At 42.3% G+C, this 19,934-nt stretch overlaps 3 protein-coding genes across 3 annotated transcripts; all 3 read left to right on the top strand.

The window, feature by feature from the left end:
• Positions 1 to 2,298: 2,298 nt before the first annotated feature.
• On the top strand, positions 2,299 to 6,121 carry pvalb5 (parvalbumin 5; the record flags this gene model as incomplete). Its single annotated transcript, XM_084329149.1, has 4 exons — positions 2,299 to 2,359; positions 4,147 to 4,279; positions 5,718 to 5,827; positions 6,099 to 6,121. The coding sequence occupies 4 exons, from the start codon at positions 2,299 to 2,301 to the stop codon at positions 6,119 to 6,121; spliced, it is 327 nt and encodes a 108-aa protein (XP_084185275.1).
• Positions 6,122 to 11,882: 5,761 nt separating this feature from the next.
• LOC311240960 (parvalbumin beta-1-like) lies at positions 11,883 to 15,264 on the top strand. Its single transcript, XM_084329596.1, has 5 exons — positions 11,883 to 11,915; positions 12,931 to 13,000; positions 13,329 to 13,461; positions 14,089 to 14,198; positions 14,972 to 15,264. The coding sequence occupies exons 2-5, from the start codon at positions 12,940 to 12,942 to the stop codon at positions 14,995 to 14,997; spliced, it is 330 nt and encodes a 109-aa protein (XP_084185722.1). The 5' UTR covers positions 11,883 to 11,915; positions 12,931 to 12,939; the 3' UTR covers positions 14,998 to 15,264.
• A 1,595-nt stretch (positions 15,265 to 16,859) lies between these two features.
• LOC311240959 (parvalbumin beta-like) lies at positions 16,860 to 19,398 on the top strand. Its single transcript, XM_084329595.1, has 5 exons — positions 16,860 to 16,945; positions 17,588 to 17,661; positions 17,783 to 17,915; positions 18,888 to 18,997; positions 19,118 to 19,398. The coding sequence occupies exons 2-5, from the start codon at positions 17,601 to 17,603 to the stop codon at positions 19,141 to 19,143; spliced, it is 330 nt and encodes a 109-aa protein (XP_084185721.1). The 5' UTR covers positions 16,860 to 16,945; positions 17,588 to 17,600; the 3' UTR covers positions 19,144 to 19,398.
• The last annotated feature ends 536 nt before the right edge of the window (positions 19,399 to 19,934 follow it).

Below are 19,934 nucleotides of genomic sequence, written 5' to 3' on the forward strand. Positions count from 1 at the left end.
ATAAAGTACAATCTAATCTAAACAATCTAATCCACAGGCCATAATTTCACTGATTACTTTAGCATTGAGAACCATAGCACTGTGCCGCATCATCTCACCAGGCTCCATAAGATCCTATGTGGATCGACAATCCTCCGGAGGAAATGATTGCAAACCATATATTGTATCAAAAGTTATAATGAATTTCATATGGGCAATTAAGATAGCTCAAGGCCTATGTAACTCTTTCTAATGAATATATGATGTACAGTTTGCAACCATTCCCTCAGTAAAACATAGTGTGAAGACACATCTGATTATATTGCTATTTTAGATAATTACATGGCTGACACATTGGCTCCATTGGATTGGATTAGAGCCTGGTGAGAGGTTGCAGCACAGTGTTATGTTTCAGTGTATGTATCAGTGAAATGATGGCCTGTACTACTCATTATCAAGATGTTTTATTTGTTTTCCTTTTATGTAAATTAACACATCCTTTAAGTGTTATGCTTTAACAAATGACACTAATTCAAGAATGCCTAAAACATGAAATCACAGTAGTGCTTTGTCATGTTTACATTTGATAACTGGCAAGCCCACATCATTTCAATTTTGCTATCTGACCGGCTAAGACTCTATGTCATAATTACATAACACCATTATGCCCACACACAGTCTGCTACCATCTATGGTTAAAATGTATTACACACATTGATTTCGGTGGACAGCAATGACATTCATTCATTGGGTCTGCAGAATGAGAATGTGCTTTTCCAAGGAAACTACAATAAGTATATTTCTACGCCTGACAAAAATCATCATGGAAAGGGTGACAGCGGAATACACAAGAAAGGAAAATACAGTGGACGGCTGGGTGGCGCAGCGGACATTGCGCTCGTCACCAATGCACGAGACACCGGTATCGAATCCGGCTATCGGCGTTGCCTCCGGCTTAGGCCGGCCGTCATACTAACTCAATTGGCAGAGTTAGCGGGTGGGAAGTCGATGGGTGGCAATCTGGACGTTGTAAACAGCGACTCCTACAGGTCGGTTGGGGTGTCTGCACAGCAGAGACAGGAAAATGGCGGGGGTAGTGTGAGCCTCCTACACGTTACTCCTCGCCAAATGAGAGTCCGCGCTGGCAGGTGAAAAGATGCGACTGGCTGCCTACACCCCTGCCTATCGGAGGGGACATGCGATGGGCTTCTATCCTCCCTACAACCGGCCAGTGGGGGGCACATGCGAGCAACGTTCAAGACAGGGGAGGGGAGAATTGGCATGGCTAAATTGAAATGGGAGAAAAATTTAAAAAGAGGAGAAAAAGTGGATAAAAAAAAAGGAAAATACAAATATATTACATTATTTTGGATTATTTTAACTGTCAATAATATAATATAATGACCACATTTAAGATAATGATGTTACATTCTTTCCCTGGAGGATAATAGTTGGGAGGGGGGGATTCTATGCTCTGATGAACTGATGCAGGGGGAGGAGGAGGCATTTGGCGGCGTGGGGGGGGGGGCATCTCCCAGGGTTTGAGGACAGAGACGTCAGGTTGCTTCTTGCACTCTGGATCACAAAGCTGCAAGAGGGTGGTGTTGGCTTATAGACACAAAGCTCGAGAGGCAGAGATCTGCACATCACAGGCTTGGAGAGCTCAAACCTCGACCCCCACGACAAACGGTTAGTACCAGCCTAATTCATGTGCATGGCGATGCTTACTTCTCATGATAGTCTCTATTTGGAGCATCTATGTGTTTGTGTGTGTGTGTGTGTGTGTGTGTCTGTGTGCATGCATGCATAAGTGCAGCTCAGTTATTTTGACAGAAAATACATATTATTTTAGATGCAAAAAGTAGGACAATGGTCTCAAGATCTTGCTACTGTAGAAAAAAAGAAAAAGAAAATTACTTCTTTGAGTTGCATCAACTTTTGCTTTTAGAAAAATCAGCCAGTCAATAGTCATATCATCATCATCATCATAAAAAAAGCAATTACTTGCATATGATTTATTATGTCATATTATTTCTAATATCAAAATACCTTGTGGATGTTCTGAAAGATGTAACCCAACCTGAAGATGGATGATCTCACGCCACCCACAAACCATGTCTATTTCAATCTGACAGAGACTGTTGTCATCCGTCGGTAGAACACACCTGTGCCAGTTTAATTTACCATCACTCTCTGTCACTGTCTTCCGTGTGTGTCTGTGTGTGTGCATGTGCATGCATGTGTGCATGCATGTGTGTGTGTGTGTGTGTGTGTGTGTGTGTGTGTGTGTGTACATCCCTCATGCTGGAGCAGAGAACCATGGCATTGTCAGGGATGCTGAGTGACGAGGACATCAGGGCTGCAGTCCAGGCTTGTCAAGGTGTCACACACACACGCACACACACATACGCACACACACACACACACGTGCAAGGGGTGTAGTCACGCACACTAGAATTTTTTTTATAGTTGAAGTAGTACACACACTGCGAGACAGACAAGAGGGAGGGAGAGAGAAAGAGAGAGAGCTACTAATAAATGTCCTCCTGTTCCCATGGGGGGTCCCATACATGCGAGGTGGGGGCAGGGTGGCTTCAGGTAACCAGGCAGCCAGGGTACCACCCAGATACCGTTGTGTTGATGCTGAGCAGTTCAGCACAGAGATAAGACAAAAAATGTAATCACAGCCAAGCTATGCAGCCTTTGCATCCCACCACCACCACCAGCTCTTAATTATTTATCTCTAGCCATTACGTCCGCTTGGTGGGGCAGATAAAGTACAAACCACAGAAATGCAAATGTCAACGCTGGTGTGCTCATTTTCTCTTTTTCCTCTTTTTTTTATTAAAGAACATCCTCCCTCTCTGCGTGGTTTGGGGGCGATGAAGCATTCACACGTTGTTTGTCTTCCCCCGATTATTCTTCATGCATGCATGCGAGAAGTGAATACGATAAGTATGTGTTCTCGTATACGAGCAGCAGGGGCCGAACGCTAACCAGTACTTCTCGCCCCAGTCGCCTGTGGCCTGTACTTCTCCTGGTACAGGCTTGTGCAGAACCGTCCTCTCTAGCCAGAATTTGAATGGGGTCTAATAGAATGGAGGGACGGTACACAAATAAAAACCTAAAAAGGGTTAATGCCCTGAAAATTCTTAAAAGTGCCCAGCGGGACAGCATTGAGAAATTTCGTTTCGCTTCTGTGATTTTGTGACGTGTCCAAGTGGCACGGGCTGGTTGGGGGGCGGCGTGCAGGGAGGGAGCATTAAACTGGAGAGTGACACTCGTTTACGACCAGTAGGAAGAAGGTTTTCTTTAATATTTTTGACAATAGTATATACTGTAGCTAGTATGTATAGCTGGTATACAGCCTTGCTGTACATCCAGCCACACAAAGAAACAAGACGAAAAGGATCATATTAATTCCTTAATATAAATAAGACTTTAACACCAAAGGCTAGTGGCTAGTACTTCTCAGTACAGGCTAGTGCCAAATTGTCAGAGCTACCCAATAATATAATAATATGGAATGGCAATAGTAGCTTAATAGAGATAGAGCAGCCAAACGACTTAGTTGGGCCAGAGCCCAAAAGTTACTTAGTGTTACTTTCCATACGTCGTTATGTACTGATTTTAAGAGTCCATACGCATGACATTTCCTATTGTGAGAGTGCTGATGGCTTATGATCATGGATCAAATCCCTTTCATCTTCTCATTCATATTGACCTGATTGGGGAGAGGGGTTAGATCAGTGTTCCTGCTCTATACGCTTGATAAATATTACCCCTTTGGCAATTTGGCTTGTATTAAGCTCACATTAGAATCGTATCCACAGGCTATAGTGAGTGTGCTAAGAGTGTTTCAATGGCATAATGACGCAACCACCTACAGTATACGGATAGAGGCTAGTTAGGGGATCCTGTAACAGCGGGGCGCTAGGGGGTGTGTATTGGTAAATGTCATCGTAACTATATGAAAGTCATCTGAGCGCATGAGTGAATGTGACATCTCTATTCATCCCCCTCGACCATTCTTCCCCTCTTGTCATTCTCTGTGATTGCCCTCTCACTTCCAGATCTCTACTCCTCTGTCTCTGTCTGCCTGTCTGTCTGTCTGTCTCTCTCTCTCTCTCTCTCTCTCTCTCTCTCTCTCTATCTGTGCCCACATAGCTCCGGGCACATTCAACTACAAGTCATTCTTTGCTCTAGTGGGACTGAATGGACTGGCTGAAGCGGATGGCCAGAAATTGTTCATAGTCCTCGACCAGGACAAGAGCGGATACATTGAGGAAGAGGAGCTCAAGTAAGAGGAGGAAGAATAAGTGTGTATTTGTGTGTGTTTGTTTTTCTTTGGGGGGGGGGGGGTGCTAGGGGCATCATGCAGTTCACTACACAGATGACACAGCCATGTCAAGGTTATGAATGGGACAGTATTTGGACAAGGGAGCTGATCTCAATGAAAAGGGAGGGGAGGAAGGGAGGGGGCTTACAGACAATAAGGAGATATATCACACTGATACTGAGCTGAAACAGAGTCTCAACATTGAGTAACCCCACCCCCCACAATATCTATCAAGACCCCTTGTCGGAGATCAAAGCAAAGCCATTTTCTTGCACGTTTTGCATAGAAGTATGTTAGATCCTAAGATCCCTCTACTGGAGAAAACTTGAATTCTTCAGAACCATCTAAAGATGGTGAGTTTGGAGTGTTGCACACATTCAAAGGCAGTAGAGGTTGAGAACTTATTATTATTTAGACTGACTTTGCAACTGCAAATACAAGGACTGTCCAAATAAAACTTCAGAACAGATGTAGCTAAGGGCGGCTAGGTGGTGCAGTGGGCAAGGCGCTCACCACCAATGCAGGAGACGCTGGGTTCGAGCCCAGCTCTCCGCATTGCTATCAGCTTGGCTGGTCGTTCATACTAATACCATTGGCAGTGTTAGGGGGTGGGAAGCTGATGGGTGGGGATCGGACGTTGTGGACAGCGACTCCTACAGGTCGGTTGGTGCGCCTGCGCAGCAGAATCAGGAAGCGACGGGGGCGGCGTGCCCTCCAAAGGCAGACCCCCGACGCTGAGAGATCGCGCTGTGCAGGTGAAAAGATGCGACTGCTGCTTCCTCGAGTACCGGAGGGGACACGTGATGTAAGGCTTAGTCCACATTGCAGCCAGCTTGTGGGAGGCATGGCCTAACAGCGTTCGAGACAGGGGAGGGTAGAATTGGACGATACGAAATTGGGATGGGAGAAAAATTGAAAATGGGAGAAAAAGTATATATAAAAAAAAACAGACGTAGGTAGGTGCAATTAAGTAGGGTAAAACATGTCCCATTTAAAAACATTTTGGTAAAAAAAAGAAAAGAATAATAATTTATACACAAGAGTAAGTAAACACATTAATAATATAATTAAAAGGTAGATAATTAAATCATGACAAACAATACAATTAGTGCAACAGTAGTGTAACAATTTGTAAAGGGGCATCTTCCCCCACTGGGATTACCCCCGGGTTACCCAATATAATATAATATTATATAATATAATATAATCGTTTTTGTCCAATGACCCCAAACCTAATTGGTTTGTCCATAACGATAAGTAATGGAGCAGACCAGGTATCTGCGAGTTCAGAACTCAAAACCGGTGCTTTCAGTGCATCCCTTGATAGATCCCATCACAAAATTACACCCATTTTGTAATAGGGTTGAACTTATGACAGCTCTATTTGTCCCTCCACCAGGCTGTTCCTGCAGAACTTCTCCCCGGGGGCCCGGGAACTGACGGCGGTGGAGACCAAGGCTCTGATGGCTGCGGGAGATAGAGACGGGGACGGCAAGATCGGGATGGAAGGTATGCTGACAAAGAGAATCTGGAAGAAAACAGCTGCAGGCAGAAGATTCTAAATCTATGGAGCTGTCCACATAGCCGGTGCTGAAATGGTCATCTAGGAATATAGAGTAGCTCAAGTCAGAGCATTCAAGATCAGAGTGAATACAGAAACAGCTGCTGTGTGTTTAGTTGTCTTGCTTCTTAGTGTTATATTGGGTGACGTTAGCATTCTGCCTGGCAGATGTTGCTGTATTTCAAATCATCTGTTTTCCTTTTCCTTTTTTCCCCACAGAATTCTGCGGTCTGCTGAAATGAACATGTGGTCAAGGCTGTCTCCCTGTATTGTTTCATTCTTTTCTCTGTAACTTTTTACTACGGACCCCCAGAACCTTCAGATTGTTGAATGGAAAACCATGAAACCTCAACTATTCTATACCCGCCTGCCTCTCTCCCCGTTTGGTGCGCATCGCCGCACAAGTCCCTAGGTGGAAGACCAGACAGCTCATGTTGGGTGTTAGTAGTTTGTGCTGCAATTGGAATTGGAATTGATTAATAAAATTATTTCAAACGTTTAGTCACCGTCTTGTCTGTCAAATTTATTCAGCCTCCGTGTGTGTATAGCGTGTGTGTTTGTGTGTATGTATGCGTGTGTGCGCACGTGTTTGTGTGCGTGTGTATGCGTGTGCGTGTGTTTGTGTGTGTGTGCGCACGAGTGTCACCACAGATATCAGTTTAGTGTCATGTTGTGTCTGTATACAAGATGCTGCTCCAAATGTGATGCTATGAGCGAGAGGGAGCCACGGGACACAGAGCTTCTCAGTGGGGCAGGACGCAGGAGCAGGATGGGGAGCTCTGATCTGCCTCCCGTTCAGCACGCAGCCTCTGCACCCCGCCAGCGACTGGCCTGGTGTGACGCAGAGGGCTACATCTCCGCCGAGAAGAACTGCACCCCCTGTTTTATCAGCTATCCAGAATATGTGCTGGTGAAATCATTTGATTCATAGATCTGACTCCAGAAATAAAGCGTGGATTTGTGAATTTCAATACTTTATGTGTATATCTTGTTTTCATTTGTTGCAGTTTTTGTTCTGATCTAGTCAGCATATACCTTTTGCCTTCTAAAAATACTGGATGGACAGTAGCCTATATTGATTGTAAAATGCAACAGTGATTATTATATATTAACTTGATTGATGGACAAGTGATTTTATTTGCAGATGATTCCGTTGGAAGAACGCAGTTTTACATTGTTATTTCTTGTTTATTTATTGTTCGAAATAAACTATTCATTCATTCATTCATTCATTCATTCATTCATATATGTATATTGTGGTGGAACCGGAGAGGTTAATCATGTGCGCGGTCAAATCTTCTTGGTTGATACAAAATTATGGCTAATCCAATACAATTTACGTTAGGAGTTCAGTAGAGGACCTGACTTTCTCTGGCCAGGCAAAATGATCAAGCCCCCCCCCCCCCCCTCCCCATTCAGTGGGTTTGTCTTTTAATCTATGGGAGGAAAGGGGGCGGGGGAGGGATGACCAGGTTATAATAATGCAGGACCTGTTGCAGAGGTCTTTATTCGGCATGCAACGACACTCAATGTTTTTAGTGGCACTCAGTGGGTTAGTTTAGCACACACACCGGAACACACACGCATGCATTGTCTCTTTAGGATCGCCGATGCGATACTACTCTGGCCTTAACCCATCCCGTCGTCCTTCCCCCCAAGGGCCGCCGGGAGCAGATGAGGGCTGCGGCGTGAGCCACGCCCGGGGACCATCCAAGTGCTCCTGCCCATCTTCGTCACGGACGTGACAGCGTTAGCGATCTGTTGTTGTGCATGTTTTTCCATTGGGTTTCTCTTATTGGGGGGGGGGGACCCTTGCGAGCACGGGGAGAACATGGAAACTCCACACAGAAAGGCCCGGGAGATCACCCACCTGGGTACCTGGCATCGCAGAAACCTGGTCCGCAAGCGTGAGGGGAAAGGAAAGGAGGATACAGGGGGGGGTGAACAAAAGGAACTTCCACAATTATATTCTATAGAGACACTTTAGGATCAAACACAATAGTGTTACCGGTTCATATTTTGGGATGTTTTGGCTCGACTGTGTGAATTTCATGTGATAGTCTTCCTGGCTGAAAACCACAGAACAGGGGGATGTGATTCTCAGTGGGGATGCAAAACTCAGGCAGAACAGGTGTTCGGTGTTGTGCCAAGTGGGTTAATCACAGTGGACTAATTAGACGGATCCCTTGGCGGTTGTCAATGGCGATGGACAGACATCATTGCCATTAGTAGCCGCATGAAGGCTATTAATCCAGAGCTCCATTCTCAGACCTAAATAATAAAACACATGTATCATTTGTGGTTGCTTTTAGAAATTCATTTTCATTTTCAATGGCATCCTTGCTTACCACATCAGGACAACTCCCACCTTCTGGTGGGCTTACCGTCTTCTCCAGAGTCAGACAAGAAGATAGATACCAATTTCCTCTCTGTGCGTTCAGTAAAAAGCGATCTAGCTGCAATAGTAGACATCTCTGACACCTACAACAACCGATGCATGGACAGAGCAATCCGCATCATGCGTGACCCCACCCACCCTGCCCATGGACTGTTTACCCCCCTCCCTTCAGGCAGGAGGCTGCGCAGCATCCGGGCAAGAACCAGCAGGCTGAAGAATAGCTTCTTCCCGGATGCTGTGAGACTACTGAACAGTTCATCGCAGCTCATCACTGCCATGCCTCTGCACACTGCACAGTAGCACTTTATGGCACCTATCTCTTTTAATCAGTGAATCATATTAGTCTTATTGAATTAAATATTTTTTTACTGAATTAGACTAGGTTTTTATTGAAATTGATTCGTTTTTCTATTGAATCAATTTGTTGTTATTATTGAATGATTCGTTTTTACTGGATTTCTATTGAATCAGTTTGTCTGTCATGAGGATCAGTATTTATTTTAGTATTTATTCTAGTTTATCAAATGGCTATAAACGAGACCTGAGTGCTGTATATCGTGCTTCCATGGCAATGGAAAAATTACAATAAACATAACTTTGACTTTGAGAAGTACCCAGATAAAATAGTACTTGAATGTACAAGTACCAAAAGTAAAAAATATACATTCTATAAGACTTGGGAGGTTACAGGTTAAAGTGGTATGTGGTCCAGTTATGCTGGGTCTGACTACATCCTCTTGAAGTTGTCAGGCATCACATTTTAAAGTAAGTAACTAGTAACTGATGGGTTCAGATAAATGGAGTAAAAGGTGCACTTTATTTGTAGTGGAGTAAACCCATAAAGGGATTTAATATAAAAAAAGAAAAGTTAACGACATTACAAATTGGGAGGGATGGAATTTGAACATGATGTTGCATTATAAATAAGGGAGAAAAGCCCACATCACATTGTTGTGTTGTTTTTGTTTCTTTGTTTGTTTGTGCCATGTGTGTCATTGTAAGATAAAAATGCATAGAAATGTAAGAAAAATATCGGTCACCACTAGTTTGGCCTTTCAATGATCTAAATTACACATTTGAAGATGTTAATCCCCAGATTCCACACAGCAAGTTTGGTAAAAAAGAAAAAAGAAAGAAAAAGAAAATCAGGCTAGGGGGAGTAGGGAAAAAGGTGTTTTTCAAATATTCAAGAACTTAATACAGTAGGTCCCTATGGCAAAGTTGTTGTACATGAGTAGATGCAGATTCATGACGGTATGACTAAGGGATCAGGAGATAAATACATTGAAAATGTTTGGCCTGATGGTGGCGCTAGAGGAAAGGTCACAGGGTCATCACCAAAACCAATAGGATTCATCCTCTAGGGGTCATAAATGTGCACCGCAAATTTGTGATGATTGGAAGTCTGAGAAGGCGGTCGGGGGAAATACGTAAAATCTCCAACACATCGTACACATAAATATAACGATTTGGAACCAAAAAGGCTGATAGGGTCATTCCTGTGCGTAAAACTGTGTGATGGGAGAAGGTATAACTGATTGTAGTCAACACAGCCTACTCATTTGCCACTATGCTATAGTTATATTCTATTCAGCTTCACCGTGGGACACAGCTAAATATAGTTACCTTCAGTCTATAGGCTTTGTGGACCTCAAAAGGTTATTGATTGGGGGGCTTGAATTTTACAGGAAGGTCAGGAAGGTCATGAAGGACAAACGGAGCACCGCGGTCAGCACATGGCCGTCACTATATAATTACATAGGTTACAGGTGACATGCTTTTCCCATTAGCTGAGAAATGTACACATGACACACATGATCTCTGGGCGAAGTTGTTAATTTGAGAACAACAGCTTGGGTTCTGGGAACATCGTGCAAAGCGGTGTCATGCAACCACACTGGGATATAGCTGGTGTTGTGGAGGCTACTCTGAAAGCATAGTTTTACAAGCTACCAATTGCTTCACACTTGGAAGAAGTTGAACTACAGCAAAGCTTCCCTCAAGAGAAATATTGTTTAGCTAATTAAGCTACTGAGACAAAGTAGTTCAGACTACTATGAAATGTAATACCAAATTATAACCAAAGTATAATACAATTCTCACTTTAATAGCTGCCTACTAGTCAGAGGTGAAACACCAAATAATAATATCCGAGCTCTTCATAGGGAAAAAAGGGAATGTTATATTTCTGTTGTATGTGCCTTGCACAATCTTAACAGTTTAAACAGTCAACAACAATGTTTTTTTTTTTTTTTGATTATTTACCAATTAGATTATAACAATGGTCACAATGAGCTGTCAGCTTAGTTGCCCTGTCAAAGCAGAATCCTACTTATATGAAACATCAGCAGTCTCCCAAAGTTCTTGTTCCTTCCTTTTATAGACATAAAATATTTGGTAGTTCCAGTAGTTAACTACACAAAAGGTTAATTAACGACTACAACCACTATGCAAATTAGAATTTACAGTAGTTGAATTACCAGCTAGCTACTGCAAAATGTAATTAAAGCTATTTTAATTACAAGTAGTGAAACTACTCCCCAACACTGAATATAGCCCCGTGTATTGCTCGCTCGTTAACTTGTTCACACACACACACACACACACACACACACGCACCCACACACGTATACACACACACACACGCAAGCACGCACGCACACACACACACACACACACACACACATACACAGCATAGTTAAGCACAGCAGAGATTGTGTCTGAGTGATTGGTGCAAACTGCTTACTAAGCAAAGGGATCCAGTAAAGGGCCTAGAGCCAGGCTAGGGGGTGTTCCAGAGAGCAGGGGTCACCTGAAACCAGGCTAGGGGGTGTTCCAGAGAGCAGGGGTCACCTGAAACCGGATTTGTTGAATCTGATGAACAGACAAACCCTATGGATGGGCATTATAGGCCATATGCCATATGAATATATGATGTCTGTTCCTGTCACTCTGTCTTTTTGTGTTATCTCATGCTGTTTTCCCCGTTTCCCCCATGGTCTCATGTTCCTTTTTTGTTTCTTTGTTTTTACTATAACTACTGTCAGCGACTTCGGGTCATTGAGAAGCGCTATATAAATAAAATGAATTATTATTATGAAACACGCATTAGCCTATGTTTTCAAAGTCCTAGGAGCTACTATCATTTCACTTTTGATTCTTAATTCACTTTCTTAAAGAGATGTTGTACAGGCCAGCTTGGTTCCTGCATATGGGCAGTGGCTTTGCCTATATGTGCTAAATATAACCATCTTCAAATTTCACATTGGGCGTAGGCCTATGAAATAACTGTAAAAACAAAAAGCCCATATCTTTTGATATATTGCCCCAAATCACTTGAGACTGGACACCAAATGAAGTCACGCTCAAGGTTAGGCCTACTCGGGTTTCAAGGCGCCTCTACAGTAGCTAGCTATACGCCTTCGCACACACATGGTAGCATCCTCATTTGTTCATCTAAAAATAACTTGAGACCACTAGACACATTTTTTTCGAAACTGATGCATCTTGGTATCCGATACTGAGACTCAAACCTCTGTAAATGGTGTTGCTCCAGGGTATATAAGAGAGGGAGAAAGGAGGTTCAGGCAGTCACTTGAGTCTCTCTTGGTTTTCACTCGCCTCAACGCAGCTCAAAGGTGAGTGGGATGTGCGGTCCAAGGCCGTTGACTTCTTCTTCGTCGGTCTTTGTCCGCCTGCACGGGGAAACGAAAGAAAACATCTGTGGACTATACTAGAGAAAATGGAATCCCAAATCTTTAACGTGGACCGAAGGACCTCTCTTTGCGAAAGGATTCACTTAAGGCTAAATTTGTTATTTTTGAGGAGCATCGTTTGTGGATAATACTCTTGCTATAATACCAACCCTTTGCAAACTGGACATTTTCAAAACATTTCCAAAACTTATCACACATTTGAAACCACTATTTCCCTCGGCACCGTTTATCAATGGTTCATATTGCCGTGATTTGGCTACTGATCAGGGGAGCATCACCCCTTTAATGTGATGTGGTGGACTGAATACAGGCTTGGGCTTGGATCAAATTGCAAGATGCGGCGAGTGAAGCCAGTAGAATAGGGATGGTGATGTGTGTGATGCTTTTCAGTGATAAGGCAATCAGCTTAATGGGGATTACAATTGGCAAGATCTTATGCAACTGGCTGAAACTATTGGTTTGAAATGTTTATTGTTCCTCCATACCATCCAATAGCCTACAGCCATAAGAACAAATGTATTTTTCCCCCCAAAGAAAAAGCAAGAGCAACGTGGGTTTCAGTGGCACGTCTTGAAATTGATGACCAACATGTCATCTGAAGCAAGTAATATGAGCCCTTAGGCTAGACCGCTGGTAACTGATACGTGGTTGCTAATTGTAAAGTTATGTGCCAAACGCATTCCAACAACTTCAGCAAACATCTGTTGTTTACATGGAAAATAGCATAGAATGAAAATTCTAAAAAATAATCCTCTGTAATTGAATATTTTGCCTACTATGCAAGACACTTCAAATTGCACATTGCAATATGGCAAATAAGAAAATAAATAGTGAGCCGGTCCTGAAGGAAGTCAGTAATGGAGCTGCCACAATAAGAGTCCTCGATGTATGATGTTAATACTGACATTAACCCCTTTTCTTTCTTCTCATTTCAAAGATAAGAAAAATGGCCTTCATTGGAGTTCTGAATGAAGCTGAGGTGAAGGTAGCCCTGGCCGGGTGCTCTGGTAAGAACTCTCCTGACTCTCCACAAATGTTTCACAACTGTTAAAAACCGCAACACATAGTGGCAGAATATATTTTGTCTTTTAATTTCAAAGCCATCAAAAAAACAAAAAGGTACATTCACTCAGTCTCCATTGTGCCCACAAAGTGGCTGCTACAAATTTAACGATGATCATAACATTGCACTTAACACTCCATTTGAAAATATGACCCACATTACTGGCAGACATAACTACCCTACTGTATGTATTTTACTCCCTGAGCCCAGTATCCCTTTCATCTCCTGTGATTTACAATCGGAGGCTCATGATTTCAAAACTTGTGTTGCAGGTCCCGACTCCTTCAACTACAAGACGTTCTTCAAGGCATGCGGCCTGTCCGCCAAGTCTACCGATGAGGTGAAGAAGGCCTTCAAGATCATTGACCAGGACAACAGTGGCTTCATTGAGGAAGAGGAGCTGAAGTAAGACACTTAGGCAAAGCACACTTCAGAGGAAACACACAACACCCATAGTGGACACTATAAAGAGTTATCATTATGGCTCAGAGGTTTAACCACGTCCAATGGCACTGTTTGAGCTCTCTGCAATATCACACAGAAGGGATAAGTCACATACTACACCATTGTTAAAAGGAGCTTTTTTCCAAATCACTTCGTAATGAGAGATTCATGCAAGAGATAATGGTGTACTACTTACAGTGTCTAAATATCTAATATCTAAATAGCCCATCACCGGCTATCTAGTAGCACTAATGATACCAGAGTTAGGGGTTTGAAACCCAATAGAGACCACCTATAATATGTGTGATCTCGGCACTATAAGACACTTTGGATAAAATACAACATTGTCCTTCACAATGCAATATACTTTAAACACTGACTTGAGACTAAAGTAAAGTCACTCCGAAACCTAGTTTTTGTGATGTCCTTCAAGTGTTCTCGCTTGAACGGCTGTGGTTTTCTGTGGACCATCATTCAGCACAGAACATTAGTTTAGAATTCCATATTCAACACAATGTTCTTGCTTACATTCTATGAGCACAATGGCTTTGAGTTAAAGTGTTCTCCTTTTTGTCCACCAATTTGCAGGCTGTTCCTCCAGAACTTCTCTGCGACCGCAAGAGCACTCACCGACAAAGAGACCGCTGCTTTCCTTGCTGCTGGTGACGTTGATGGTGATGGCATGATTGGAATTGATGGTAAGACTTTTTTTGTAAAAGTCACTTGATATATCTGAGTTTTAAACAGAGTACTTTATACAGGGCTTTTATGATTAAATTTGAATGCCATATCATTTGGCTTGAAGAGGATCTGCAAATCCTTCCGTTTGTTAAAGGGATAGTTGGGATTCTTTGGACATTAAGTGGTATGAAATACTTACCAGTAAGCAAACCAGGAAGCGTCTGACAGGCAGCAAATGTAATCCACACCATAACATCCGGGGAAAAGTTTGATCCATCCACAACTGAAGACCGCGGTCCTCAAGCAGTTTGATTAATGTTGCAACAAGATCCAGAGTGTAGTAACTGTTACACTGGGACTAGTTCCAACACATTGCATTGTTCTGAAGCATAGGAAACGCTTGAGGGACGCAGTTTCCTGTTATGGAGGGTTAAAACTTTTGTCTGCATGTTATGGTGTGGATGTAATGGCATTGCATCAACTACACTACTAGCAAGTATTTCATACCACTTAATATACAAAAATCCGAACCATTCCTTTAAGATATATTCACTTACTGTATAAAGAGGTCCAAATTCTTGGTTAGCATATTGGGTCAACTGACTTATCTCAAGCCTGCCCTCTTTTCCTTGGAGGTAACAGTTGTGATTGGATGATCAAGAAAAGAGGGCGAGGCTTGAGATGGCTCAATTAGCATTTAAATATACAGTACAGTACCCCAGTGACACAATCATTTGAATATGTTTTGTTTTATACTAATAGCTGTTTTATTCTATTCTACTTTTCACAGAGTTCGCTGAGCTTGTCAAGGCATAAATTCCCATTGACCAAGATCCACCTCTTTTCATGGAACCGTGAGCTCCTTCCAAGACCCACTAATCATCAACCAAACCTATTTTTTTATATCTTATTTATGAATTGCCTGCAGATTTTTTTCTCAACATTGAACACACGGTGTAATGTTAAAGTTCTTTGGATGTGTTATATGTTCTGAAAAAAGAAATGACTTGTGCAAATTGTACAATCCCATCTGCACTTTTGAGGGAGAGTGAAAAACCAGGAATAAATTCTCTTTTGGTGTAATATGGTCTCCTCTATTCTATATCTATCAGTAGGAGGGTGATGGTGTGAATGGGATGGGGTCAAGGCCAGGGTGAGGCTAGATGCCTCCACCTGCTTCTGTGAATGAATCCTTGAATGTGAACAATGGGAAGAGGGATGCTGACCGGGGTTAGGTGGTCTAGCTGCCCGGCACTTGTTTTCATAATAACCAAATGGGGAGGGGAGCCTTGCTGAATTTAGGGTCTGGAGTGGACCTGGCAAACGCACAGTGGGGGAGGCCCGGGGGGCTTTGCCTGGGCACCTCCTGGATCTAGGAAGGGGGATTTGCAATGGATAGTTTTCACACAATTAAAGGTCTGCTCAGAGGGCTTTCTCTGGACCCCACTGCAGTGTAGTCAATGAGACAATGTGCTGAGCAAACACTGCAACACAAACACTATGAATAGCCTTGGTTGCATCAGCAAGACATTTTCAAGCAAGCTAAATACAGTGCAAGGAGGATGCAAGTTTATGCCCAGTGGTTTGGAACCCTCTCAACAGTAAAATTAAAAAGGGATGTCGTAGTCTTCTGCAAGCCACATTTGGTGCATGTCACATTTCATTTGGAAATGTACCAATATATTAATTGGCTAGGTGTAAATTTAATAAGCTAGCCAGTCAAAACATGCACAAGTTACAATTTGTGTTCATAAGGAAATGCCAATACTAAAGGGTAGTCAATCAGTTGCACAAAATGCACTGCTACGCGAACAGGAAGTCTGTAAGGCAATGCGTCAACATTTCAGCCTATCGAATGCCAACATAAGCACGCTACAATTAATTAGTGGTCAAGAGCTGCTGTGACAGGCTGCCTTATACACTCCCTGTCTTTTTACCTTCTGTAGGAAAGTGCTGCCACCTGCAGGAGAACATTGGCTAGTCCTCTTTAGAATGAGCCTATGTGACTATTAGACGTAGAACAAATACACAATTCCCCTTAAGATTACAGTGGCGCATAATAGCTTTGAAATAATGTATAGCCCAAATAAACAATAAGATAAAACACTGGAGTATCTTAGAAAACGTAGCCTACTGGCAGACTTTTTACTTTAAAACATTAAAGCAGGCTACACCCTTTTAAGAAATTGATATGATTGAAGTATATTCAGTATTTGAAATATACATACAATGTGAATAAAAAGCTAAAGGAAAACTAGTCGGCTTATCAAATCAATGGAGAATGATCCTGTCTGCCATCCAAAACATGCGGGAAGTATAATGTTTGTAAACAGCCAATATGTTTAACATAAAAGAAAATAGCAGGAGTGACATTTATCATAACTACACGTCTACACACTACATGCATTACAGTATTACATCTCCAATATGACATGCTCACTACCCACGGGAGAATTTAAGAGCCAAATTCTGTTTTGAGAGCAACATATCTTCGTCGTTCTCAGCAGTATATTCTTAGCATTGAGCGATATTAAGGACTTTTTCAAGCGCACCTTTTAAGCGTCTTCATTTATGAAACTTAAAATAGATCTGTCTCTGACTACTGGACACATTTTCACCACCCCCACTGAGCGGTGTCAGTTACCTTATGCCTCAGATTTCGATGGAGTGAAAGTATAAAAGGTCACCAGGAGCGCCGGGAAGATCACTGCAGTCGCCAGAAGTCTTGTCTGTATCATCTGTAAAAACCAAAGAGACGCCAGAGGTGAGTTTCTATGGAAGAGGCAAAGCAACCCGGGATCCGTGCGCACAAGTCGCAGCATCAGACTTGAAAACTCGGTGCAATTGTAATGTATTGAAACTGAGCTTAACGAGACCTTCACAAGCCATGGTACCGTCCAAAGACATTCAAACAATGAGATGAGTTTCTCATTTTTGGGGGGATCGCGATCAACCGCGCGAAGGAATGGATTAAGTCTTAATTCATCTATCTAAAACTGCTGCAGAGAACACGTGCCAATCTCAGCTTCTCAAACGGGACACTGGAAATGCAACACTAAATATCCCATTCACAAGAGGATTTATTCATTTGCATTTTGGGCTTATATCCGAATCCCATTCCTTTGGAAACGTTAAGTGCAATTTCGTGGGCAAATGGTCGAATGATTTATGTTTGTTTGACTGCATAAACTGAATTAGATTTATAAAACAAAATGCATTGCTGTATTAAGCATAGAGGGAATTTAACATTCTCACAACTTGCAATAAAATGTGTACTACTGTAACAGTCTATAATATTATATAAATTAACCTATATGCAAGTATAACGTAATGTCAATTAGGCAGTCGGTCAGTTTTGCGTATTTGTATATTCAAATCAAATAATCTTTTCATGTTTGTGTTCTAGGCAACAGCTAAAAATGGCTTTCGCAGGTGTACTGAAGGACGCTGACGTTGCTGCAGCCCTGGACGGGTGCAAAGGTACCCCCCCCCCCCATTCCGAGTCCTTCATTTACCTAAAACAACGCATGAGGTCACTCCGGCTTGTGTGTCTGGAGTTCCGCGTTTTAACCAGATTGTTTTATAACACGTGTCTATACAGCCGCCGACTCTTTCTGCCACAAGAAGTTCTTCAAGGCATGCGGCCTGGCCGCCCATACCTCTGAGGACATCAAGAAGGCCTTTTACATCATTGACCAGGACAAGAGTGGCTTCATTGAGGAGGATGAGCTGAAGTAAGATGCACTTTGTGACGCATATCAAACATATACATACAAGATAAGATAAGATATTCCTTTATTGATCCCCTTGGGGAAATGCAGGCATCATGGGGAGGGGAGGTATACTGTACATGGTAAATAGTAGAAGACATAATACAGGTAATACAATTATAGTACAGTATACAAGTAAAAATAGTCAGTGTAAACAATATAACAATATAATTAGCTCTGAGTTTACTAGGGCTGTCCCCACTAAGGATTTGGATAGTCGACTATGATTGGCCAAAATTTGCCGTTAGTCGACTATTAGTAAAAAAAAAAAAAAAAAAAAAAAAGTATGTCTGCTTAATGTCTGAAGGAGTCGACTGAAGGCTTCTTGTCCTCTGCAAAAGCATGCAATTGGTCCACTGATGGATACATCTTGATATTTGTCTAGTCTGTGTTCATTCGATGGGTGAAATCCTCTTTCAGTGCCTCTGTGCCTGTTTTCGTAGGCAGTTAGCCTCTGGTATGCGTGCCATTAGCGTTAGCCACGCTTCTAAGCCACTTTTCTTTTGGAAAGAATGATAAAAAAAATAAATAAAATCTTTTTATATATATATTGTATTCGACTAAGAGGTTGGCAGTCGACTACGGCTCCTTTCGACCGATTAGTCGACTAATAGGGGTCAGCCCTAGAGTTTACGCATAATGAGCAAGTAGGCAGTGTGATCAAAGGTGCAGATGAGGGTCTGTATGCCCTATCAGTTATATTATGCATTACAATAAATGGTTACAATAGACACTATCTAATTATATACCATGAGTAAGTATACATACACAGGTGCAATATGCATAAGGTACGACGTTATACGTTGTAGTCCGTTTAGGTTTGAGTCAGACACACTTGAACAGACATGGGACTATTGCTTTCCCCCCCCCCAATCGTATCACTGTGTAACTGTCACGTTTACACACTAATCAATTTTGTTCATTCGACCCATATAGGCTTTTCCTGCAGAACTTCAGCGCAGGTGCCCGCGCACTCACCGCCGCTGAGACCGTCGCTTTCCTTAAAGCTGGTGATGATGACGGTGATGGCAAGATTGGAGTTGATGGTGCGGATTTAGTTTGTCACTATTCTATAGAAGGCCGATATCATGGCTTGTTTGAGTTGGTTAAAGTTCAACATAATTGCTAATTTCCCTTTCTTTTCTCCTTTTCCTCTCCTCGTGCAGAGTTCGCCCTCATGGTTAAGCAATAAAAGCAGCAACTGACCAACACCCGCTCTATTGGAACATTTGCCCAAGTCGACCTCCCCTTTTCATCTGAATATAAATAATTTTTATACATTTGCTTACGAGACGTTTCGTCCTATATGCAACACACTGTCCAAAAACGATGATTGTGAATGTAGCTCGGTTGTGTTCATGTCTTAAATATGAATTTTGCTTTCTGTAAAATCTATGATGCACTTTCCAGGAACAAACGATAAAAAAGAATAAATATTCTTTTGCTACGGCTATTGTATTATTTTGTCCTATAAGTAAAGACCTTATAGTTACACACACACATGAGGAAAACACAATTCTGACTGGACAAAAAGTGCATCGGTCATTATCAGAAAGTGTGATGTGTGTGGAGGCAATAGTATCCGCTGCAGAGCTGGATAGCAACGCTCTCAGGGCCGCGCTATGTGGGGGCCGCGCTGTGACTGTGAGGTCCGTATTAGACTTCAATTGATTGATTGAAAACTTTATTAACAGATTGCAGAATGGGTACAATACAACAGTACGGCTCAATACAAACAACTGCTAAGAGGATGCAGACCAGAAAAATACTTTTGTCTTGTTTACATAAGGGTCCCGCATTTTCAATCCATCATGACATTTATGACATAGGCTACACGACATACAGTATACAGTGCTGTTTCATCCAGATATTTATGACATACAAGATATACAAATATACTGTTTAAGAGAAAGGGATCATAAAAAAAAAACATTAGAGGGGGAAGAAACTGTATATTGGACATTTACCGGGGCCGGTTTCGAA

Source organism: Notolepis coatsorum (genome assembly GCF_963971535.1).
Source record: "Notolepis coatsorum genome assembly, chromosome: 14".
In the NCBI taxonomy this organism is placed as follows: Eukaryota; Metazoa; Chordata; class Actinopteri; order Aulopiformes; family Paralepididae; genus Notolepis; species Notolepis coatsorum.

Bases quoted from the DNA above. Each gene is read 5' to 3' on its own strand.
- LOC311240959 (XM_084329595.1), top strand. From the start codon at position 17,601: ATGGCTTTCGCAGGTGTACTGAAGGACGCTGACGTTGCTGCAGCCCTG. The intron at 17,916-18,887 runs GTAAGATGCACT...CGACCCATATAG, and splicing joins ATTGAGGAGGATGAGCTGAA to GCTTTTCCTGCAGAACTTCA. The intron at 18,998-19,117 runs GTGCGGATTTAG...CTCCTCGTGCAG, and splicing joins TGGCAAGATTGGAGTTGATG to AGTTCGCCCTCATGGTTAAG.
- LOC311240960 (XM_084329596.1), top strand. From the start codon at position 12,940: ATGGCCTTCATTGGAGTTCTGAATGAAGCTGAGGTGAAGGTAGCCCTG. The intron at 13,001-13,328 runs GTAAGAACTCTC...CTTGTGTTGCAG, and splicing joins AGCCCTGGCCGGGTGCTCTG to GTCCCGACTCCTTCAACTAC. The intron at 14,199-14,971 runs GTAAGACTTTTT...TACTTTTCACAG, and splicing joins TGGCATGATTGGAATTGATG to AGTTCGCTGAGCTTGTCAAG.